This window comes from Physella acuta, unplaced genomic scaffold (genome assembly GCF_028476545.2).
Source record: "Physella acuta isolate Inbredline_101_S28 unplaced genomic scaffold, ASM2847654v3 ptg002002l, whole genome shotgun sequence".
Taxonomy (NCBI): Eukaryota; Metazoa; Mollusca; class Gastropoda; family Physidae; genus Physella; species Physella acuta.
This window is the reverse complement of record NW_026733507.1, coordinates 89928-114887: the sequence shown is the minus strand read 5'-3', so window position 1 is coordinate 114887 and position 24960 is coordinate 89928. Positions and strand designations below refer to the sequence as shown.

General features: G+C 35.1%; 1 protein-coding gene across 1 annotated transcript in view; it reads right to left on the bottom strand.

Moving 5' to 3' along the window:
- LOC131931666 (hemicentin-1) overlaps window positions 1-24960 on the bottom strand; it is a 109500-nt gene that overhangs the window by 16138 nt on the left and 68402 nt on the right. The window contains exons 11-20 of the mRNA XM_059288497.1: window positions 24561-24848; window positions 23719-23805; window positions 23269-23439; window positions 22296-22529; window positions 21346-21483; window positions 20081-20377; window positions 18388-18573; window positions 17928-18023; window positions 17465-17616; window positions 16494-16605 (exon numbers count right to left, since the gene is read on the bottom strand). Of these exons, the coding sequence (XP_059144480.1) occupies window positions 16494-16605; window positions 17465-17616; window positions 17928-18023; window positions 18388-18573; window positions 20081-20377; window positions 21346-21483; window positions 22296-22529; window positions 23269-23439; window positions 23719-23805; window positions 24561-24848 (1761 nt within the window). The remainder of the gene's footprint in view (window positions 1-16493; window positions 16606-17464; window positions 17617-17927; window positions 18024-18387; window positions 18574-20080; window positions 20378-21345; window positions 21484-22295; window positions 22530-23268; window positions 23440-23718; window positions 23806-24560; window positions 24849-24960) is intronic.

Here is a 24960-nt window from a genome sequence, read left to right as displayed (position 1 = left end):
CAAATTATTTTCATTAGTACATCTACAGGGCAGGTAGTCGGGCCACGCCTATACAAGTATGACGTCAAACAAACTCAATAAGTCAGATCAAGGCTCACGTAGAGGATGGGTGTAAGGTAGATGGATGTGTGGTAGATGTGTGTGAGGTAGATGTGTGTGAAGTAGATGGATGTGTGGTAGATGGATGTGAGGTAGATGGGTGTGAGGTAGATGTGTGTGAGGTAGATGGATGTGAGGTAGATGGATGTGAGGTAGATGGGTGTGAGGTAGATGTGTGTGAGGTAGATGGATGTGAGGTAGATGGGTGTGAGGTAGATGGGTGTGAGGTAGATGGGTGTGAGGTAGATGGGTGTGAGGTAGATGGGTGTGAGGTAGATGGATGTGAGGTAGATGTGTGTAAGGTAGAGGGTGTGGGGTAGATGCGTGTGCTAGATTGGCGAGAAAAGAAGAAATACTGAATCAACATCGGATTGTTTCCGTTAAGTCTAGAGCTGCAATGCCACCCACCCTTCTGATGTCTGGATTTCAAGTGTTAAGATAATCTTTTGTAGACTAGAATAGATGGAGCTTAATACATCTATTTCTACTAGTGCCGATGCATTTTTATACCATTACTATCACAACTTTGTGGGACGGCGTGGCCTACAAGTTAAGCCCTAGACTGCTAACCCGAAAGTCTCGCGTTCGAATGCGGTTTCATGTTAGTAGAGTCAACCCAGCTCTGATAGGCATCTAATGTAAGGGAAAGTAAAAGGTGATTGGGCATAGTGTTGACCACACTATCACTCCATATGCCGAGGTCACAGAAACAGTTGAGATCTACTTCATTTTGCCCATGGACCTTAAGGTTTAAAACAGAACTAAACTTATCACAACTCTGGGTATCCAACGAGATACTTCTATATTATATCATCAAAAACAGTGTAATGATGTTATCTATTCAGTAACAAGCCCTTCTGTAAGCAAGGGTTCGTATAGAAATCCATCTAGTAGGCATATTCAATCACAAAGCGTTGGCTCTAACTATTGTATTGAACGCCCACTCTTACATTCGCACATCAAAACTTTCACCACCACCACTGAAGGCCTATTGCGTTGGCTCTACTCTAGTATAGTATTGAACGCCCACAAGACCACCCTTACATTCGCACATCACAACTTCCAACACCACCAGTGTAGAGCGAGATGGGGAGAAAAGCCAACAGACATCACAAACAAGGATGTAGAAATTCTTGCAGGCAGGCGAGTGTTTGAAAGACCAACAGATCCCAGGCCGCACGAGCCAGCTACGTGTACACAGGGCGTCTGTGATCAAACTACCTTCAGATAACCACCTGGTTCGAGTGCGCCTGTTTACCGCACGGCTCGCTGTGTTGACGCAAACAGTCGCAGAAATAAAAACCAATACGTCAGTACAGATGATGCGGTGGGGGTGTGTCCCCCCCCCTTACATTACAAGCGTGTCTACGTAATCATGTAAACTCAAGGAAAGGGTTGTCCGTATTTGACGTCAAGCACCTGGGGGGGGGGGGGGGGGGGGGGGGGGTATTGACTTCAGTGATAATTTGTTAAGCGGATGGGGGGAGGCTGGATGAAATGTGACGTAGTTTACATTTTATTTTAGCTAGAAATGAAAGTAAGAAAATAATGTTTTTTTTTCGTTCGAATTGTGGTCATTTTAGAAAACTGGGCGATCGAATAAAAAGTTATTTTTTCATGTGATAAACAAGCACTTGTATAAGGATCTGTTCGCACAAAAATTAATTTAAAAAAAAACTTCGACATCGTTTAAATAATTTTATATATAAATAAACCGGTAGTGATCTCCCCTAAACTTTCTCGAATATTCTTATATAAAACAACAGGGGATGGTAACTGGGGATATAGTTATGATTTTTAATCCATTTTAAATACTTAAACTTTTAAAAATAGAATAGAATCTCATAAAAAAAAACATTGCGCACCAAGCAAACGCCGAATAAAAACGCGTATAATAGTGCGCAATATTATTAGTACTTTAAAAATTTACATTTGTTTTTTGAGAAATCGGAAGTAGCGTAAATTACTACTTCCTGTCAACGGAAATTACTCAAAATTTAACAGAAGGTAGAGAATTAGATCTTTTACTTACATGTGAAATTTCATTTATCTATCTGAAATAGTACTCAAGTTATAGGCTTTTGAAAAATTCAAAGTAGGAAAAGTACCACTTCCGGTTATCGGAAATCGCTCAAAAGTTGATACGGATCTACGATTTTGATAAAATACTTATATATGAAATTTCATCAACCTAGCTGTAACGGTACTCAAGTTATCGTGTTTACACACGGACAGACAGACACACAGACACACACACACACAGACATACGGACAAGATTGCAAAATTATGTTTTTCCGTATCAGTGAGGTGTAAAACGTCGGGATTTGTAAAAATCTCGATTTTTTTTTTTTGCACGATTACAATACTTTCTCTATACTACGTATATACGAGAAAGTAAAAATGCTGCAATGCCAACCACATTAATCTGTAGCAAAGATCTTAAGTAACAACTCTATTTACAATGAAACGATACGGAAATTACAAAACATTTTCATTAATAGCTACGTTATCTGATCACCCACTCTCCCTACCACCCCAAAAACTCTATACCCATGGCTAGTTTAAGTTGCCCCAGGAAACATCCCCCCCCCCTTACACACACTATCTAGCCACTCTATCAACACAGTCCCAATGCCATCTGTGTCAAAACGAATTTCACTGCCCATTCCCCCCCCCCCCCCCCCGGGACACTACACGGGTGTCGGCCTGGGAGTCGAGCTGTGCCCGTTATCGTACCCTCACTCTTCTCGCCCGTTGACCTCATTCTTAAACAAAGACAGAATCTAATACACGACCAGGGACAGCCAGATGACCCCGAAATGCCCCCCCCCCCTCACCATTCAGCAAGAAAGCAATGAACAAAGCAGCAGGGTAGCTCTCTCCATCTCCCAGCTTTTCTCAACGCTGTTAGCAGTTAGCGGTTTGGGTACTTCAAGCCTAGGGATGAGAGACCCAGTCACAAGAACGGAAAAAAATGCTTGAGCTCTGGTTTTAAAATACTGGACAACAAATTGTGACTGTGACCAAGTTAACAAGTTTATTTTGAAGGGAAAAAAACTACATGGAAGCCAGAGACAGATAAACACAAGAGGGGGATGTGGGACAGATAAATAACTGGGGCTAGGTTTGGGCTAGGCATCGTTTGAGAGTGATGTCGGTTGAAAACATCAAATTACGTTCCTTGTTTCTCTCATTGTGTCAGAATAGAGTACAAAGATGAAAACTACATTGATGCACGTCTAGTTATAAAATATTCTAAACCAAAGTTAAACTGCAACCCCCCCCCATCTCAAATAGCTAATCCACATAAGAATTTTTGACGGCATAATGTGCCAATATAATTGTATCTGATCAAGAAACATGGTCCTTTCAAGAAGAATGCTTTTGAGTTGAGGAAGAATCGAGAATTTGCATTTTCTCCCTTGCTACAAGCTGAGGTAACAAAAAACAATAGAAGTCTCCCTAGAGATAAAACATGGGATGGAGATAATCCTGCAGCCAACACGATGTGTTTTGATGTGACTAAGCCCGTCACAGATCGCACAGATCATACCAGATCACATCTGGGCTATCACGGACACAAAGCTACAAGAAGGAAGAACATCAATGCGTAGTTGGAAAGGGGGGTTAGAGAAATGACACATACACAAGCAGCTTATTGTTGGTCAATCCTATGTACAACACGAAAGGGTGGCCAAGTACCGACAACAGGACCAGTCAACTAAAAGAATGCGACCAACTTTCCACACACTGTACCATCAAATCATTGTTTCCATCACAAGTTTAAACCAAGCCAAAGCACGGATACCCCCCTCGGATAAAAAAAAAACTATCAGAACTTTTCAATACCCAAGAAAAGAATATCTTCTTCCCCATGCATGAATAAAATCTATCCCTCTAACATTTTGCTAAAACCATCTAAAAATCATATCAAGCTAGTTTTAACCTCTCATTTTTAACTTTTTTTTGCGTCAAAATAAAACAAAAACTATTTACATTATATAACTAAACAGCGAGGTGCGTAACTCTGACATAGACGGGCGGACACCCAGGAAAACAGAGCGGGTATTGTTCTACATACAAACACGGGGTAAAAACAGTTGGCACTCTAACAAACACGTTCTCTATGGCCCTGGCAACAACGACAGAGGCAGTACGTGATTTACTACGGGGTAAAAACAATCGGCACTCTTACAAACAAGTTCACCATAGCACTGGCAACAACAACTCACTGAGGTAGTAAGTGATTTTTACTACGGGGTATAAACAGTCGGCACTCTTACAAACAAGTTCATTATGGCCCTGGCAACAACAACTGAAGCAGTATGTGATTTACCTCGGGGTAAAAACAGTCGGCACTCTTATAAACAAGTTCACCATAGCACTGGCAACAACAACTCACTGAGGTAGTAAGTGATTTTTACTACGGGGTATAAACAGTCGGCACTCTTACAAACAAGTTCATTATGGCCCTGGCAACAACAACTGAAGCAGTATGTGATTTACCTCGGGGTAAAAACATTCGGCACTCTTACAAACAAGTTCACTATGGCCCTGACAACAACAACTGAGGCAGTACGTGATTTACTACGGGGTAAAAACAGTCGGCACTCTTATAAACAAGTTCACTATAGCCCTCGCAACAATAACTGAAGCAGTATGTGATTTACCTCGGGGTAAAAACATTCGGCACTCTTACAAACAAGTTCACTATGGCCCTGACAACAACGACTAAGGCAGTACGTGATTTACTACGGGGTTAAAACAGTCGGCACTCTTACAAACAAGTTCACCATAGCCCTGGCAACAACAACTGAGACAGTACGTGATTTACTACATACCTGTTGGTGTTCACACATTTACATCTACACGATGACGGCAACGTAAACACATTCATGTAATACCCACGTAGATTCGTACATTCTCAGACAAATACCTACTGGAGACACTTGCAAATGCAAAGGTTCGTAAACCACTCTATAAAAAAACCTAACTCTAACGGTGATGACAACCAATCAAAAGTCTCCACACACCAGCCTACACCCTCTACTTATATCGATATTTCTGGAAACGTTGACAGCGCAGGGAGAATAGTTACCATGGTAACAGATCGCGGCTAAGTGGGAGGATTAATTTTTTTTAATATTCTTTAAACGCAATCACGTTGCGTGCAATCACGTGACGTGCAATCCAATAAACGCAATAATGGGCCAGAAGTGATTAAACAAAACAATGATTTTCAAGCAAATTAATTACATTTAAGTGTAATTGTTTACATCTGTGAACTATTGCTATTATTTTCGTCTCCAAAAATAACCACAAAAAGCTACAAATAAACTGTTGTCGCGCTAATGTGGCAAAGCATTAAAAAAAAGATATAAGCAAACGAAGTGTTCACCCACCCCAAACTGAAAGAAAAGAAATGGGATTGTAAACCATATAAACACTAGGCCTACATATATATACATGCATCATTGTTATTGTAGACTGTTGATTTGGCTTGAACAACTATGTCCCAGACACTCACATATTTTACCTAGCTTTCTAAGTACCTGAATAGAAAATTGCCAGCACATTCATGGACACACACAGCACATACATGGACACACAGCACATAGATGGACACACACAGCACATACATGGACAAAGCACATACATGGACACACACAGCACACACATGGACACACACAGCACATACATGGACACACAGCACATAGATGGACACACACAGCACATACATGGACACACACAGCACATAGATGGACACACACAGCACATACATGGACAAAGCACATAGATGGACAAAACACATACATGGACACATACAGCACATACATGGACACACAGCACATAGATGGACACACACAGCACATACATGGACAAAGCACATACATGGACACACACAGCACACACATGGACACACACAGCACATACATGGACACACACAGCACATACATGGACACACACAGCACATACATGGACACACACAGCACATACATGGACACACACAGCACATACATGGACACACACAGCACATACATGGACACACACAGCACATACATGGACAAAGCACATAGATGGACAAAACACATACATGGACACACAAGCACATAGATGGACACACACAGCACATACATGGACACACACAGCACATAGATGGACACACACAGCACATACATGGACACACAGTGCATAGATGGACACACACAGCACATACATGGACACACAGCACATACATGGACACACACAGCACATACATGGACACAAAACACAGCACATAGATGGACACAAAACACAGCACATAGATGGACACAAAACACAGCACACTCATGGACACACACAGCACATACATGGACACACACTGCACATAGATGGACACACAGTGCATAGATGGACACACACAACGCATACATGGACACACAGCACATACATGGACACACACAGCACATACATGGACACAAAACACAGCACATAGATGGACACAAAACACAGCACATAGATGGACACACACTGCACATAGATGGACACACAGTGCATAGATGGACACACACAGCACATACATGGACACACACTGCACATAGATGGACACACAGTGCATAGATGGACACACAGTGCATAGATGGACACACACAACGCATACATGGACACAGTGCATAGATGGACACACACAACGCATACATGGACACACAGCACATAGATGGACACAGTGCATAGATGGACACAAAAGCACATATGTGGGTACAAACAATCATTTTATCCATTCTCAAGAAAAAGCAATATTAGAGAGGAATCCATTACTTTTTTAATCTTAGATGTTTAATAACTATTTAAAAAATACTAATCGAGCAGTGTTTAAGATAAATTACCTACAGTATACAAGTCTGTCAGATGAATGGCACGTATGCTTAAATATTTAGTTCTAATTTTTATCTTAAAACTGGGCCCAACAGTACTGTCTCCAATATGCTTCAATATTTTAAATTTCTCATTGCTTTAAGGGCTTTACTTTTAGCACTAACATTTACAATCAAATAAGGAAGAACAAAATAAAAGTAAGATATTTTTAAACAAACATGCAAACAAAAAAAAACGTGGGATATCTTTTAAAATAAACAAGACTTCTACTGTGTACTGACAGTCAACAGACTTTGTACTGCAACAAGCAATCACACCTTAAATTTGTCCACTCCCTACTGTAGTTCATCCCACTTGATGTAAAAATGGTAAATTACACTAAATATAACTTTCACAAAGGTAGTGGGGGTAAGGGTTAATAAATAAGAGCTAGCAAAATAACACCCTGTTAATGTTATAGTTAAGTCTTTAAAGTTGTAGATGAAGATGTAGGTAGTTGTTCTATAGTCCATAAAGTGTCACAGGAAATGACAGCTGACTACAGGTGAGGCAGGCCAAACCACAGGAAAAGTGACAGTCAACTATTTCAATATTTCTTACATGAGTCACAGGAAATGATCAATGTCATCATGGACCCAGTGACACTTGACAGCCCTTTGTTCTTTTAATTTTGTTATCAAATTAATAAACAAGATACAAAAATGTATAGTTACCTCCCATGTTTGAGTAGAGATGCAGCAGTAATTTCGGGAAGGAATATTAAAATTGTTATGTCCAGTTCTCTTAAATCAGAGAGAAATAATCCCGACCATAATGCTCCAATATGAGAAGTGAATAAGGCTCATAAATCCAATGTTAGTGTTCTACTCATTACTGTACTAAGGTACAGACAGTAACTTAAACACAGCCTATGTTATTTAATGTTTTCATTCACAATGCCACTGAAATATTTTTTTTCCAACACTAGGATTCCTAAATAAAATGAGGAGTGTGAGTGAAACACTTTTTATTAAAAAAAAATCTCACAAAAATATCAATCTCTTCCACACATGAAAGCTATCTAATACTGGACTAGATCAAAACTGACCTCGGTCAGTTGTTTTGGCCCCTAGCCACATTTTTTCTCCCTCTAAGACAGCTAAATTAAACACTCCCAATCCCACCTTAAACAGCTTTGTTTACATTGGCCAGTATCGCCATTCCTGAAATGGCCACTCAAGCAAACAACTGCTACTGGCTCAATATTGAATAGGCTAAAAATAAAAACTGGAACATTGAGATTTGTGGAGAATAGTAGACAAAACAGAGTGATTGTGGTGTCTCTAAACTTTACTTCTGACTGCTAAAAGATATTTTAGAACAAACTGTTTAGTTTCTTAAAGAACAAAATGTTAAAGTTGGTAATCTGAATAGTTAGATGTTGAGAATTGTATTTTGTAATGAATAATAGCCATTATAGTTAAGCCTGTTTATTTCAAGTATAGGCCTACTTTTTTTTTAAAATATAGCCACAAAGGCTAGTTTTTTTTTACTTGCTTTAGATTTTTTAGTTTATAATACTAAATAGTAGCTTAAGTAACTGGTTTGAAATTCATTACTGTGATTATTCATTAGTTGGCCATCACTATATTATTATTATTATAGGGCCTACTTGTCAATTGGTATTATTAGCCATACTCACATACTTCAATACTAATATAAACAGTTAGGCCTATAGATCTAGAACTAAGAAACTATAACACACATATGAACAGACCTTCAAAATATTATGTTGATAATCTCAATATTCAAGTCTTAAACTTATTAGTCTATGGAAAGGTTTAAGCATTTTACACCCACCCAGCCTATAGGATCTAGATGGCAGGGGGTTTAGGCATCAGAGTTCTCTCACACTTTACTGTAAAGTTACCACCGACTTCGCTTTACTCATACACCTTATCTTTGTAAGCTTGGGCCAATGGTCTCTTTAAATAAATATTTTTTCATAGACTTCTAGCTAATAGATAGTACTAGATTTTCTAAATCTACATTGCTAGATCTAGATTACAATTCGGGGGGGGGGGGGGGGGGGGGGCGGCAACATTAATAATGACAAACTTTATTTTTATTTTTCGAATATTTTCAATCCATTAGCAATAGAAAGAATAGTATAGCAAGGCAAGTAGATCTAGAATCTAGATCGATTATTATATAGGCCCTAATTAGATTAGAATAGGATATAATAAATTTTATAATTAGATCTACAATCTAGATTCTAGATCATTAAATAGTAAATACTAGGCCTAGATCTAATAGATTTCTAATAGATCTAGATATCTACTAGGTAGATCTAGAGAGGGTCTAGATCTAGTAATAGTCATAAAAGTCTAGATCTAGTGGTTTAGTAATCTAGAAATCTTAGTTAGGCCTAACTTAGCCTAAGAGTTAAGATTTTATAAAAACATCAGAGTCTGTAATTGATCAATGAGAATAATTCACTAGATCTAGACTCTAGTAAATTTAACGAAAGTCTAAACTAGATCTAGAGAATCTAGATTTCTTTCTAGATCTGGTAACCAGACTAAAAATAGAATAGAGAGAACAGCTGAATGCGGATCTCGATTGTAATAATGAACAAGAAACACGGTACCGAATCCAACACTGCCAGACACCAGCACACACACACACTTTAAAAAGTTCGTAAAGCTTTCGGAAGGCACTTTTAAATAGTTCAAGAACTCTTACCCATAAATAAGATCTAATCTAAGGCCATATAACAGAATGCACTGTATGTTTTCACGTTTACGCTACTAGAATCTATTATTAAACACTTAATAACCTAACTTTGGTGGAAATCGATGTAACACATAATACTAGCACTCTTTCCCAAAACGAACTAAGGGCAACATGGCGGTTGAAAGTTTACATTGTGTAGGATCGTACAAAAAGGGGGGGGGGAGGTAATATTTGTTAATTAAGTTTCCTTCTAGTCCAGGAACAAAAAGTAAAATAGTAAAGCATTAAGACACACGGTAGTAAGAATAAAACTGATAAAATATTACTAGTTATTTCTTACGCAATATAAACTACAGACAAATAATTTTTATTTCGCTAACATGACACCCCTATTGCTAAATTTATGAACTGGCCCATTTCGCTCTGACCCTACCGTACGTTCATACCAACGGCCGGTTCTCTTCATTGCAGCCCCCCTCCCGTAAACACGCACAAACCCCTCCTTCGCACCCCCTCGCATACAACAAACTATTCAGATGGATTTTGGTTCTATCAATGGGTGGTGGTGTAATGCTTCGATGGGCACGGACAAAATAATGCTTAACAAATCTAAGTAACGTTGATTCCACCCCCTTAAAAACTTAGTCAAGCGTAACACAGTGAAATGCTGTAAATAAGAAAATTATAGCAGCAGTTGCAAAGAATTTATTTTGTTAAATATTTCGGTCGATTTTTAGATCTAACCAATTTGCATGGCTAGATAATATAGACCTAATCCAGCAAATAAAAATATGACGGTCCACAGATATTTAAAATACTTCTAAATATTAAATAAAGACCCAGCTTACTTAACTTCTTCTTAGGTCTACTCAAGGGCAAGTAATGTGAAATAATAAAACCACGCATGAGCCAGCACGAGTTACGTACCTTAGTTTTACAAGCAGTTTAAATTGGGTGTTGCAGTAATACTTTGCTATATAACATGCTAATTTTCAAAAAATTATATAAATTAATTGGCAAGCGCTAAAATTATGTTTTAGCTGTCAAAAATTAAAACAAAATATTAAGTATTGATTTTTACGTGTTTTGAATTTTTTAATTCAAGATAAACTATTGAAAATAATTTTTGAAATAATTAATAATATTAATTCATTAATCCATTCAAAGTTTTGGAAAAACTTCCGCCAGGGAGAGATAAAAATTTTCAAACTAAATGAATTTTTGTGATCATGTTTCCCATTGATAAAAAAACATGGCGGCTGCTTGTTTCTTGACTTCGCTTCAAGATTTTAAACTCATCATGAACTCCCAATATGCAACAAATATACAAAATTTCAAATCTATTGTGTACGTACGGTTGGGAAGTAATGTATTTGCATTCAATTCTGACAGAAAAGTTTTGTGGCGGTAAGTAAATTAATTATTTTTAAAAGTTAAATCTAAGACCTAGCAAGCCTAGCCCCAGGGGACATTACTCCTACTGGACGATTTGGTAAACAGTAAACAAACGATTATCAAGTTCGACTTTACACTTTTTTTCAGCATATTTCAACTAGATCTAGATATCTAATAGTTATTAGTAATAGATCTCAATCTACCTGATCCTAAATCTGTTCTTTATACTTCCTTAACTAGAGTCTAGATCTATACTGATCCCTCTAAGTCTAAATAAAAAATGACAGTGATTAGATTTAGTCATTTTTTATTTTAGTGTATGTTTGTAGATTGTAGAGATCTGATTGCAAGTACTTATCTAATATCTAGTAAGTACTTCTAAGTACAAGTAGAAGTAGTGACTACGACTAGTCTAACTAAGTGCAGACTGTAGACTACTGAGGATGTTAGTGTAGTTCAGTTGAGCATAGTTATTTAGTTACTGAAGTAGACTTAGTAGAGTAGAGAGTGAATGCAACATTGTGAGTGTAATAAATTAAAAAGTTAATAATAGGACCTAATGATAATTAATAATTAATGACGAAGTGACTAGCCGGAATAAGATTTTTCTATAATTCTAGATCCAGTGAGTAGGTCTCTGAGTCTATATATTTTTTTTTTCTAGATGTAGCTAGTTAACAACAGTGCTAAATCTAGTTAGTAACTTGTCTAGAGAAATCTAGATCTAGAATTATTTAGTAATTTAGTAGGCAATAATTATAAATAATAATATTATAATATTAATAAAATTAAAATGTTGTCATCTGTTGCTACTGCGAACCTATCTAGATTTGATTTAAGAAGTAGATTTAAAGTTTAGTTGACTGCTAAAGATTAAGAAAGTCTGCTACTAACTAGAGTAGTAGGCATATGCTTACTTTTAGAAATCTAGATGTAGGAAGTTTATGTGTAAATCTAGCAAGACCCAGTTATTTTAGTAGGCATTGAATTATGGTTATTAGATCTAGAGTTTAGATTTAGTAAGAGATTTGTCAATATTGACCTGAAGTTATAGATTTAATGGCTAGTTTTGATTGCAATTTTATTTATATTTTTGATATGCTTATTATGTATAAAAATGTAAACTATGATTATAAGACAAAATTTTAAGTATAAATATTGTGTGTAAATCTATTTTTCAGAATACCTGAATTAAATCAGTGCATATAGACCTCTAGTAAACACAGAAGAAAGTACCCTACACATGTTCCAGACAACCTTAACTAAGACTATCAACAAAACATAGGAAATCAAAATGTGTTTTAGAATGAAGATTTCATCTGAGTCTGCAATTTATGAATAACAATATTTGATGCAGGAAAAAATTAAATTCCCTGAAATTATGGGACAAATATATATCACATTAAATAAAGTGCCTTTATCTTTAAATACTTAATAAATTATTAATTTATTTAATAAAAATTGAACTTGTCTTAATCATTGAATTTGTTTATTGATTGTAATTGTTAATGTTATTGTTAGTGTATGAAAATATTGTAAACAACAGTGAGAGTTGTAAAGTTCCTGTTTCTAGCCTGTTTGTCCATGGATCAGATTGCAAAGAGTTCAACTGTTCTGTGAACTTGGCATTCGAAGCCATGATGTGGTCAGCACTATGACAATGCCTTTACTAAACTTTACTTAGGTACCCCTAATTGCTGGGTGCACACAGGGACTTTCTACTGACTTAAACCTCAATTTAACTTGAGACTTTGGGTTAGTAGTAATGGCAGTCTAGCGCCAGTGTGTTTTTCTTCATATAAAATTTGCAAGTTAATCACTGTTTAGTTTCCTCAATCACTACAGCTTTCCAAAATCACTGAACTAACACACACAAACACAAAGAACGTATTAAAACAACACTCAATAAAAATAACATAAATCTTAACACTTGATAAAAGATTTATTTAGTATATATCAATATATATTTTTACAATGACCTACAAATACTAAATTGGGATTCATTGGTCAAGCAGTAGAGCACACAATTGATAAACCAGAGAAGTGGTTTGAGGGCTTGAGTACATTATCATTAAGGGTAACTGGCTTGAGATACTGACTTTAAGTGTAAACCACACAACTGTTTTATTGGTCTAAGTAAAAAAAACAAGACATTATTAATATTATTACAAGTGGAACATGCTTCATCTGTGGAATAATACTTTCATTAACAGTAAAAATAAATATTAACTAGTGTACACAGACACTAAAAATACATGCTTACTGTAAAGCAAAAGTAATTCTTCTAAAACAATGTAATATACATTAGGCTTATTTAGTCATATCTGTTTATTCTGAGTGATATAGTCAGAATTCTGTAATTATAGCATATTTAATTTCTACTAAGTAAGCCTTGTACAACAGTATGAATATCTAGAATCTAGCTATATAGATTAATTGAAGTTGCTGATTTTTTTTTTAAATCTTTGAATTAAATTTTCAATGTTAAACTAAAAGCTCAATGACAGTAACACAAAGTCAAACAAAGCTTATTACAATTAAACTAATTAGGCCCTAATGTTAGTAATTATTAGATTAATCCAATTTTTAGGCCCACTTTGGGCTTAAATCAAATTTGGAATTTCTAGAGCTATTACTAGATATAGAATTTTATCTAGTAATACTGGTACACTATAACTTGTCTATATATATATAACGATAACTATCTCTACGAGGACTAACTACTAAGCAGACGACTAATTAGTAATTACGGTTATTAGGTCTAGCCTACTGTCACCGTGTAATATCTAGTTTATCTACATCTAGATCTAGATCTAGATCTAGTACTAAAAGAAAAAGTACTGGGAAAAGGATTTTTTTTTTTAAAATATGGCATTGATTTAAAATAGGGGCCTATTTATTAAAATGAATAAAGGCAAAGTCTTTATAACTAAATAGGCCTAATTTAAATTAGGGGCCTATAATTAACTATAATATGATTAATACATAGGGCCTAATAACTAATTTAATCAGTTCTTAACTTTCTAAGCAAAAGAAAGTCTAGAAAAAAATTTATGGGCCTACATTCAAAAGTTAAGTCTAAAGTCTAAAGGTTTCTGTTTTACATAAATCTAGCTAATTATTCTATTATTACTAACTCTAGCTTAAATACTAGCTAGCTAACTAAACTAATACTAACACCTATTACTATTATATTAATAAAAGTATTCATATTAATCATATAGGCCTAGTTCACTATAAAAGAAAATACGCACTGAGTATTATTATAGTCTATATAATATACAGTAACAGGCCTATACTTAATACTAGATCTATTATTATTATAGATCTAGGTCTAACTAAAATAAGGCTGAGATCTAGATCTAAATAAAATACATAGGCCCTAGATCTAGTAAATAATACTATTTGACGATTTGTTATAATTAATATAATAGGGTATATTTTTATTATTGTATCTAGATCTACTGTTTATAACTTAAACTTTAGACTTAATTAAACTTAAAGTATGACGTATAATTAATAATTAATATTAATTTTAGGCCTAGTACTTAGTACTAAGTTAGTACACTAAAGTAGAATCTAATTCTAATTACTTAATTACTAAAGTATAGGCCTAGTAATTAGTAGGCCTAACTAATATATAATTACTAAAGTTCTTTAATTAATTCTTTAGACTTGGTCACTTGACTTTACAACCTCTTCTTTACTCTTCTAATAAAATCGGTTTAGACTACGGTCCCTAGATCAGATCAAGATCTAGATTCTAGATCTAGATTTCTAGATCTAGAGTTAGTAGAATCTACCTCTAAAATCTAAAACTACTAAAAGTTACTAAAACTCTAAAACTAAATCTAACGAGTCGGTTATATTCTAAATATAATTCTAGAATCTAGATTCTAGACTATATTAAAATCTGAAAAGTCAATTCTTTATCTAGATCTAGATTTAGAATCTAGATCTAGATTAGATTTTAATTTTCTATCTCGATTTCTAGATCTAAATTCACGAAATTCTGATTCTAAATTCTTGAGTTTGTTTTGAAGCCAAAAGCGAAAGTAGCTTTCCTAACTTAAAAAAAAAGATTTAATAAAAATATTCAGATTTGGTTTAAAAAAACGCCAACCGGCAGGACTCCATTTGGACTCCACTTCAACACCCAATTATCTCAACAAAAATAATCAGGGTGCGAGATGGGAAACAGTGGATCAAAACATGAACCTATCACCCGTATCCATAAGTGGTGGTATAGAAAAGATTGAGTGAAAGATCTAGAACTCCAGCCGTTTACACACAGCAAATACAGGGCAGAGGGAAAAAAGACTGACACACTTAAAAAACAACAACACAATTTAAATATAATAAATGAAAAATTATGACCTGGATGAAAAGAGTAGTAAAACACCCTGCATTTTGAATTGTATAAAATACTTTAGTAATACTATGTTCAGTCAGGATATTTAATACAGTTTAAATTTAGTCCCCTTAAAAAAACTGATGTTAATACTACATTATTAAAAAACAACAACAAAGTAACCCAGTAGAAATATAATTATATAGCCAGTTGGTCTAATGTATGTATTCACAGAAACTGGTATTGAACTCTTTAAAAAATTCAATGAGCACAGAAAATTAGATAAAATTTAATTCATGAGTACATAAAATAATTGTTTCAAGAAGAACATTTGGACAATACTTTTATTTTAATTAGGCTGAGGAAAGTAATGAGAATATCTGCTGCTTTCTTTTTCCTAGGCTGAAGCATTAAGTGTAGGAGGAATAAGACAGGGGTTTATAAGAGAATTCTTTAAATCCTTGAGGCCTTGCTTCCAACGCTGAATTCACGACAATCCACTAAACATAACTGTTCAGTACAATCTAAAATTCTACATTCTAACTCACGCTCATCAAAAATGCCAGTAAACTCTTAGAATGTACTCAATCACTTTTCCCTGTCCTAATCAGCTTAAAGTAGGGACACCTTGTGTCTAAAATAAAAATATCAATGCCATGACAATATTGACAAGCTGGGAGACTGCAGAACACCCTATCTTGACCATACATTCAGTACGGTAGATGAAGTAGAGTTTCTTTTTATTTAGAAATAAATAAAACTGGACTGTGTATTTAACCCTAACCAAACTAACACACATTGCTTTAAGGAGCAGTCAACCCAGACAAGAAGAAACAAAGTGAGAGATAGTGATTATAAAATGTGCATACATATCAGCAGTTAATCCACACAGGAAATAGCTAGTGAAATATAGTGACTTTAAGAAGTACTTACTTATATCAGTAGTTAATCCACAGGAAAAAGCTAGTGAGAGTTATAGTCTTTAAAATGTATAAAATGTACTTACTTATATCAGCAGTTAATCCACACAAGAAGAAGCTGGTTGAGTGAGAGAAAGTGACTATAAAAGGTACTTACTTATATCAGCAGAAACTGGTACTCCACAAACATCCGTTCTTTGACTCAAGCAAACAGAAACATTGATAGCTTGTACACCACTCTGTGCTATCTCCAAATTCTCACCCATCACCTGAGAAATACAACAAATTTGTCACACATAACCTGAGAAATACAACAAATCGTTACAAATAACCTGAGAAATACAGCAAATTGTCCTAAGAAATATAACAAATTGTCCCACATAACCTAAGATATACAACACATCTTTATCCAAAAATACAAATTGATTTATTTTCTTGTGTACAGTCTAACTTATATTTTGGCATTTTAGAATCAGTCTGAGGAAATACTGCAATTCAAACCTAAGATACACAATAATATACAAGCTAGCATTGTCAAATCTTTATATTTTTGTATGGCCATTTAGTAATTTTCCATTTCTATATTTTCTCTCTAGTTTAATTACAAATTTTTAAAGGGCTATGATTTCTTAAAATGGAGAAATATAAAATGTTAATTAATAGTACTCTTTTGTGAATCATTTAAATGAAAGTGGATAACAAATCTATTAAAAATGAGGTAATGAACAAATATCCTGGAATGGATAACAATCTTCTATACACCTAGAATTAGATTTAAATGTAGTTGTCTTATAGTGGATACTGATGTACTTAGAGTTGATAAAAGTGGATAATTCTCAATGTGGATAACAAGTACTGGTATTTAAGTGGATGGTTAATTCTAGCCGGAAAAAGATACGCATGGCCAATGGTACTGCTCATGCATGTGTTTACAAACAAACCGCTGAATTATGACCCTGACCCTCTCACTAACCCTAAACCTAGCGCAGCTATTAAGGTCACTGCGCATGCGAAGAACTATTGAGTTTCATATTTTCTGCTTTAACATATTTTTCAGAGTAGTCACTTCGTAAGTGGATAGCAATCCACTATTGCCATTTGACAGAAAACCACAACCAGGCCCCATACCTTCATGCAGCCATTAATTGAGCTCCAATCTAGTTTTTCACTCTTCACATCCACCCGGAGACAATACTCGTTGCCATAGGGAGAAATGACAGACAACTTCCGTTGCCGGGCAACAAAAACTGGAATTTTAGGAAGACTTGGTATTTGTAAATCTGAAAATGTTGAGAAATATTGTGAGAATATAATAACAGAAAGATTATTATTGTGATGCTATTTTTTAAACAAATACTGTAAGTCTCTTCAACAGAAAGACAAATACTACGTAGGTCTTCTTCAACAGAATAAAATACTGTAAATCTCTTCAACAGAAAAACAAATACTGTAAAGCCCTAAATAGAATGACAAATACTGTAAAAACATTTCAACATAAAGGTAATTATTATGAAGCTACATCTTAATGAAAAAATAAATAATAAGAAAAATAATATTTAAAAAATAACTCGTTAAAATTAGAGAAACTTACAATTAGTTGTAACAGTTATTGGCAATGAAGAAGGTCCAATGCCTAGTTCATTGGAAGCCACAACTTGGAATGTATAAGTACTAGAAGGACGAAGTTCTGAAGAGGGAAAAGCAAAACAGATATTATCATACACAATCAGATGATGAGTCATGTGACCCCTTTCCATTTTTTGTTACAATGATAATGATAAAATAAAAATTAAAAAGTTAAAAAAAATTTTTTTTTTTAAATGTTCATTCTTTTTTGAGTGTGAACTCTATAATGTAGAGATCCCTAAAATAAAATTATTGTTCAAATCTCTTTTTTATCATCATATGTTATTTCCCTATCAATTACTACAATTTTATACCTGATTTGAACACGTTTGCTTATAGGCCTATATTATTATGTAGGCCTACAATGACTTAAAACATTTTTAATGCTAAAATAATAAAATAAAAAATGATGGAACAAAACTTACTAGTAATATTAAACGACCTTGATGAACTTGGGGTCACCTCAATCTTCTTTGGTTCCTCTCCCCCACCTGATTTCTGAATGAAAAACTTTTGGTCGTACCCCCCATCAAAACCTGGTTGCCAGACTAACATGGCGGAGTCCCAGGTGGTGTTGAGGTTGGTGAGGTTGGAGGGTTGTTCAGGTGGAGCTGTGAATAGAAGGGTGGTTGTCAGTTACATGTAACTTGATGGTTTTTGTGTTAGTCAGTTTCAGGTAACTTAATGGTTTTTATTTAAGTCAGTTTCAGGTAACTTGGTAGTTTTTATTTTAGTCAGTTTCAGGTAACTTAATGGTTTTTATTTAAGTCAGTTTCAGGTAACTTAATGGTTTTTATTTAAGTCAGTTTCAGGTAACTTAATGGTTTTTATTTAAGTCAGTTTCAGGTAACTTAATGATTTTTATTTAAGTCAGTTTCAGGTAACTTGATGGTTTTCATTTAAGTCAGTTTCAGATAACTTGATGGTTTTTATTTAAGTCAGTTTCAGGTAACTTTATGGTTTTTATTTAAGTCAGTTTTAGGTAACTTAATGGTTTTTATTTAAGTCAGTTTCAGGTAACTTAATGATTTTTATTTAAGTCAGTTTCAGGTAACTTGATGGTTTTCATTTAAGTCAGTTTCAGATAACTTGATGGTTTTTATTTAAGTCAGTTTCAGGTAACTTTATGGTTTTTATTTAAGTCAGTTTCAGGTAACTTGATGGTTTTTATTTAAGTCAGTTTCAGGTAACTTTATGGTTTTTATTTAAGTCAGTTTTAGGTAACTTGATAGTTTTTATTTAAGTCAGTTTCAGGTATCTTTATAGTTTTTATTTAAGTCAGTTTCAGGTAACTTTATGGTTTTTATTTAAGTCAGCTACAGGTAACTTTATGGTTTTTATTTAAGTCAGCTACAGGTTATTCTATGGGAAGGCATCAAAGAATGGACAGTGCTGCTCATTGCGGAACCTCAGAGGGCCAAGACAGTTGGTGGGTACATGAGAAAATCAACTGTGGTGCTCCAACAACAATTGATTGATTGATTCTACTCAAGTTAATCTTTGGTTTTTACTTAAGACTGCTACAGGTTAATCTTGACTTTTTAAAATGTGTGTCATCTACAGTTTAATTTATGGTTTCTATTTAGTAACATGTAGGTCTGTAGTAATGTGTTGATAAATAAGGTAAGAACTGCAGTAATCCTATTTAATACATTGCTAATTAAATATTCATAACTGTCAGCTGTCATTATAGACTCCAATTATCACAAATTACAGTGATACTACAATGAATGTCCAATATATTTTGATTGTAAATCCATATATACATCAGCTTTTTTTTTTCAAGCATTGGTTTTTCTTTTTAAGTTGAATATACTATATTTAATATAGCAATATTGGATATAAAGTTTTATTAAAATAAAGAAGGTAGACACAGGTACATAATAAAGTCTTTATAAAGACTAGTAAAGTTTACTTCAGGTGGAAGTAGTGGGCTCAGATTCAGTCCACTAAAACTGTTGTCTTCATAAAGACTATATTTGTACCTGTGTCTTTGGCATTGAAATAACGCATTAGGTTCAATATTATTATTTCAGTAACAAAGCATGCTTTAAAGTACTTTACTATTCTTAATATATGTAAACAAATTTAAACTTTTTTAAAAGACTAACAGCTTACATTTCTTAGCCAATATAATTTCTTGCGAAATATTCCCCAGATTGTTCCTGACCAAACACCTGTAGGCGCCATAAGATCTGTCTGTAACGTTCATCACTGTTAGTTTACTTTCCATTCTTCCCAGCCCACTTGACAGTTCCTTGATGCCAATGCCTGGATCATTTGGTACTAGTTGTCTCCCTTGAAACATCCACAGAACTGAAGGCTCAGGGTAGGCCTGAGTCTTGCAAGTAAATTCAGCAGAGTCTTGTCTGGAGACTGCCAGGATTGTTGGCATGGGTTCCAGAACTGGTGGGACTGAAGGGAAAAAATATTAATTAGATCTAGTAAGGTTTAATTAAGAAACAATTTTATAAACAAGTCTAATGAAATAATAGATTAAATAGGTCTACTAGATCTTCATGTCCTTCTAAAAAAGGTGTTGATGTTAACTGTTTTATTGATAAACATGACAAGTTTATAGAATAGTTTCTATGGGATGGGGGTGTCATCCACATTCTGGGGCTGGATGGGGATGTTATCCATTTTCTGGGGATAGGGGGTGTCATCCATATTCTGGGGATAGGGGGATGTCATCCATATTCTGGGGATATGGGGGGTGTCATCCATATTCTGGGGATAGGGGGATGTTATTCATATTATGGGGATAGGGGGGTGTCATCCATATTCTGGGGATAGGGGGATGTTATTCATATTATGGGGATAGGGGGGTGTCATCCATATTCTGGGGATAGGGGGATGTTATTCATATTATGGGGATAGGGGGGTGTCATCCATATTCTGGGGATAGGGGGATGTTATTCATATTATGGGGATAGGGGGGTGTCATCAATATTCAGGGAATGTGGGCGTCACCCACATTCTGGGGATGGGGTTATGTTCCCTCTATGCTATGTGGTAGTTTTTTAACCCACCGTGCAGTCATTTTGTAAAATACGTATATCCATGTATAAGAAATTTAGAACACAGCACACACACAAAATACAAGTTACACATTAGCTTTATCCCTTACATGGTCACAGAGATACACCTCGGCTTGAGGTGTGGAAAGTAATAGTACATCTTGTATATGTGAACACATATGTGTATGTAAATAGAGAAAACCAGAGGGTATGTAGGTAAATGTAATATCCAGTTTGGTCAAACCACTAAATCTGTTTAAGAACCATACAAGTGTTTAAATAATGCCTAGACCTATTTCATCTGAATATTTTTTTCTATTAAAAATTATTTGCAGGCCAAATCTAAAGGGCTGGTCAACTTACAGTTGATAAACAGCTGGGTCAGAGTTTCAGGTGTCTCACTGTGTTTGTCAGATTCAGCCCTGCAGGTGTAGTTGGCCATATCTTTCACCTGAAGAACAGTTCTTTGGCCTGTTGATGTGGAAATTGTCCTGGCCAAGCCTAGAGGATAGGGATTTTAAAAATTCAATTTGTGGTTCTTATTCCATTCTAATTATTTATGTATTGTATGTAAAGTAAAGTTACATTTTAAAACCTGGAAACCCATGGTGGGGAAGATAAAGTAGAGTTCCTTTGCTTTTGGGAACTTGGCATATGAAGGGATAGTGGAGTCAACAGTATACTTAGATGCCTTTACTAAACTTTACTTGACCTAAATTTCTTAATTTTAGTCAGGTACTCTTTAGAGATGGGTGGAATTTAAGATACGAGAAGACAACCTAATTGTTTAAAAGCAGTGTTTTATAATTTTTTAAAGACCTATAGCAATACCTCCACTGAAATGCACTGTGTCGTAAGGACAAAAAGAATAAAGCAAAACTACCTTACACCATATGAAACTGTACTTAAAAAAATAGAATACACATCCAGTATCTTTAGACCAAATAAATAAATAAAAATGTCTAAAAATAAAAATAAGCTTGACTACCTTTAGACCAAAAAACTTAAGAATTAAGTTTTAGTACCTTTTGAACAAAAAAAAACTGAATGGAGTTTCAGTAACTTTAGATCAAAAGAAACTTTCTTTAAAAAATATAATAGTTCCAGTACCTTCAGACCAAACAAAACTGTTCTTTAAAAAAATATAATGGTTCCAGTACCTCTAAACCAGAAGAAACTGCCATTAACAAAAATTAGAATAGAGTTCCAGTACCCTCAGACCAAACAAGACTGTCATTAAAAAAACTGAATGCAGTTTCAGTACCTTTAGACCAAACTAAACTGTTCTTTAAAAAATAGAATAGTTCCAGTACCTTTAAACTGGAGGACACTCTCCACGGCCATGCTGGGCCCAGAGGTGGGTTTAGCTGTGGTTATCACAGTAAACAATTCAGGCTGGGAGTTGAGGGCGGGGAACTGCCCGTTCCTGTACCACAGCAACCTGGGCTGTGGGTACCCCCTCGCCTCACACAGCAGCGACACCAAATTGGGCTCGTTGATGCCTATTTTTACTTCCTTGTTGGGTAGTTTAGTTATAACAGGTCGCTCTGAGGAAAGACAAAAGAAATTAACATAAAAGGTTAAGTAGTAATATTGGAAAATTTCTAATCAAATAAAATTTCAGGCATTAACATCTTTAAAATAAAAGTAGTTTTATATATCACTTAAGGGCAAGTTAAAATTCATGCCCATGACATATGGCGCAGATGAAGTAGAGTTCATTTTTTCCCAATGTTCTTGGCATACAATAGGGGATAACGTCAGTGTTTCTTCCAGACTTTTTCTCCGGGAGGGGGGGAGGGAGGGGGGGCGGAGGGGGGGGGGGGAGGGAGGGGGGGGGGGCGCGGACACTAGTAAAAGTATATTTTTACTATATAAATTCCATCTGGTTCGGGGCAGGGGCGGTAGACTTTCTTCGGGGGCTCTGTGCCCCCCCGAAGAGATGCCAGGAAAAAACTCTGGATAACGTGGTCAATTCTATGCCCAGCTTTCATTATTTTCCTCATTGCGAGAGTCCAGTACCCATCAGTGTTGCTTGGACTCAGAGGTGTCCTACAGACTCGAGCACGGGCTTTGAACTCAAGTCCGAAAGGTCGAGAGTCACTAGCTCTACTATCTGACCACACCATTCAAGTTAAAATTAATTCATTTAAAAAGTTTTTAATTTTTAATTAACAAATAATTTAAAATTTAGACCACTGCTTTAAAACATGGTAACTTATTAAAAAAAATTCTTTTTGCAACCAACTTTTCTATTTTCATAAACAGAAGATGAATTTTTATTACCATATATATTGACACTGACAGTGGCGGAGCGCCCACTGCCTCTAACATTAGTCGGGGTACAGGTGTAGCGGCCATTGTCAGACAGCTGGGCAGACACAATGGTCAAGGTTTGTCTATTTTGGTTCAAGGTCATTCCATCTTTAGTCCAAGTGTATGTTGGCTCCGGGTAACCTTCATTTAAATTTTTAAAAATTTCATTAAAATAATAACATTAAAAACAAACTGAAACATAATGTATTTTTTTAGATTAAAAAAAAACATTCACTTAAATAATAAAATTTAAAAAAACTTCAACATATATATTTTTTTAATTTAAAAAAAAAATTCATTAAAATAATAAAATTTTAAAAAATTAAAAATAATTTTTTTAAAAATAAATAATTTTGAGTAGATTTTGTTACAGTTAGTGACATGTAAATTTCAGCAGTCAGTGATAAAGTAATGACTGACCTGTAGGTGTGGCTGTGCAGGTGATATCCAGCCTCTCTCCCACATCCGTATCTGGGACTGTCCCAATACTAGCAGCACCTGGTTTATCTGTTGATAAACAAAATCAGATTTTTATATATGATACAAGATAAAACTACACAATAATCTTGAAGAAAAATTAGCAAAAATTACAAACTCATTACACTAATAAATTCATTTGATCATATGTTTGTGAAAAGATATTTAATAATGCTGTATTTTTTGATGTGGTCATTCTTTGATAATGTTTTTGAATAATCAATTAAAAAAAATTCCTTTGCACACTTTTTTAAGTTCAATTATTGAGAACACAATTTAAAATTGCACTTTTTCTAGGAGAAAGTGCTAGATTCGTTAAGTATTTGGAACTTTGAACTCTTTTAGTACAGATGATTAAACAAGAACAATCCTGACTTGATTATTCATTAAACTCCTTAGTCATGTCTGTAGCAAACGCTATCACTACTCCCACTGCTTGGGAGGAGGAGGCATGGTTGGGCAAGAAACTGATAATCTTAATGTCTTAAGCTTGGATTCCAGTCTCCATCCAGACTCGGAGTCCACCCAGCTCTGAGAGGATAGATCTATTTGACTAGCTTTTGGGAAAGTTAATGCAGCTGTGCATAGAAATGACCAATCACTTCCTATGTAGAGGTAACAGAAGCATGTGAACTCCTCTTCATCTGCCCTATTGAGCGCCATGATAACTTTTTAAAAATTTACTCACACTGAACATAACTTTTTTAAAAACTTGACTCACACTGAACATAACTTTTTAAAAACTTGACTCACACTGAACATAACTTTTTAAAAACTTGACTCACACTGAACATAAACATAGGTGAAGGTCTCCGCAGTGACAAACTCAACACTCTCCCCGGAGATCCGCAGCTGACTCTGGGTCCTGCAGGAGTAGTTCCCAGCATCCCCGGGGCTGGCGGAGTCTATTCGCAGCATGTCTGAAGTTGATCGAGTCTGGGCGGTTCCATCAGGAAGTATTTTCATCCACGTAACTTCGTAAGGTTTTGGGTTAGCGTCCATGCTGCATTTCACTGCTATTACTTGTCCTTCGTCGACTGTCTGCGTGGAACTAATGTTAAAGATTGGAGGATCTGAAATTAGTGGTAAATTGTGTTATCATCAGTGACTTTATAAAATGATAAGGCATTAAAAATAAATATATGTCGGTCTCAATCCTTTAAACTTAAAACTATTTTTAAAAAA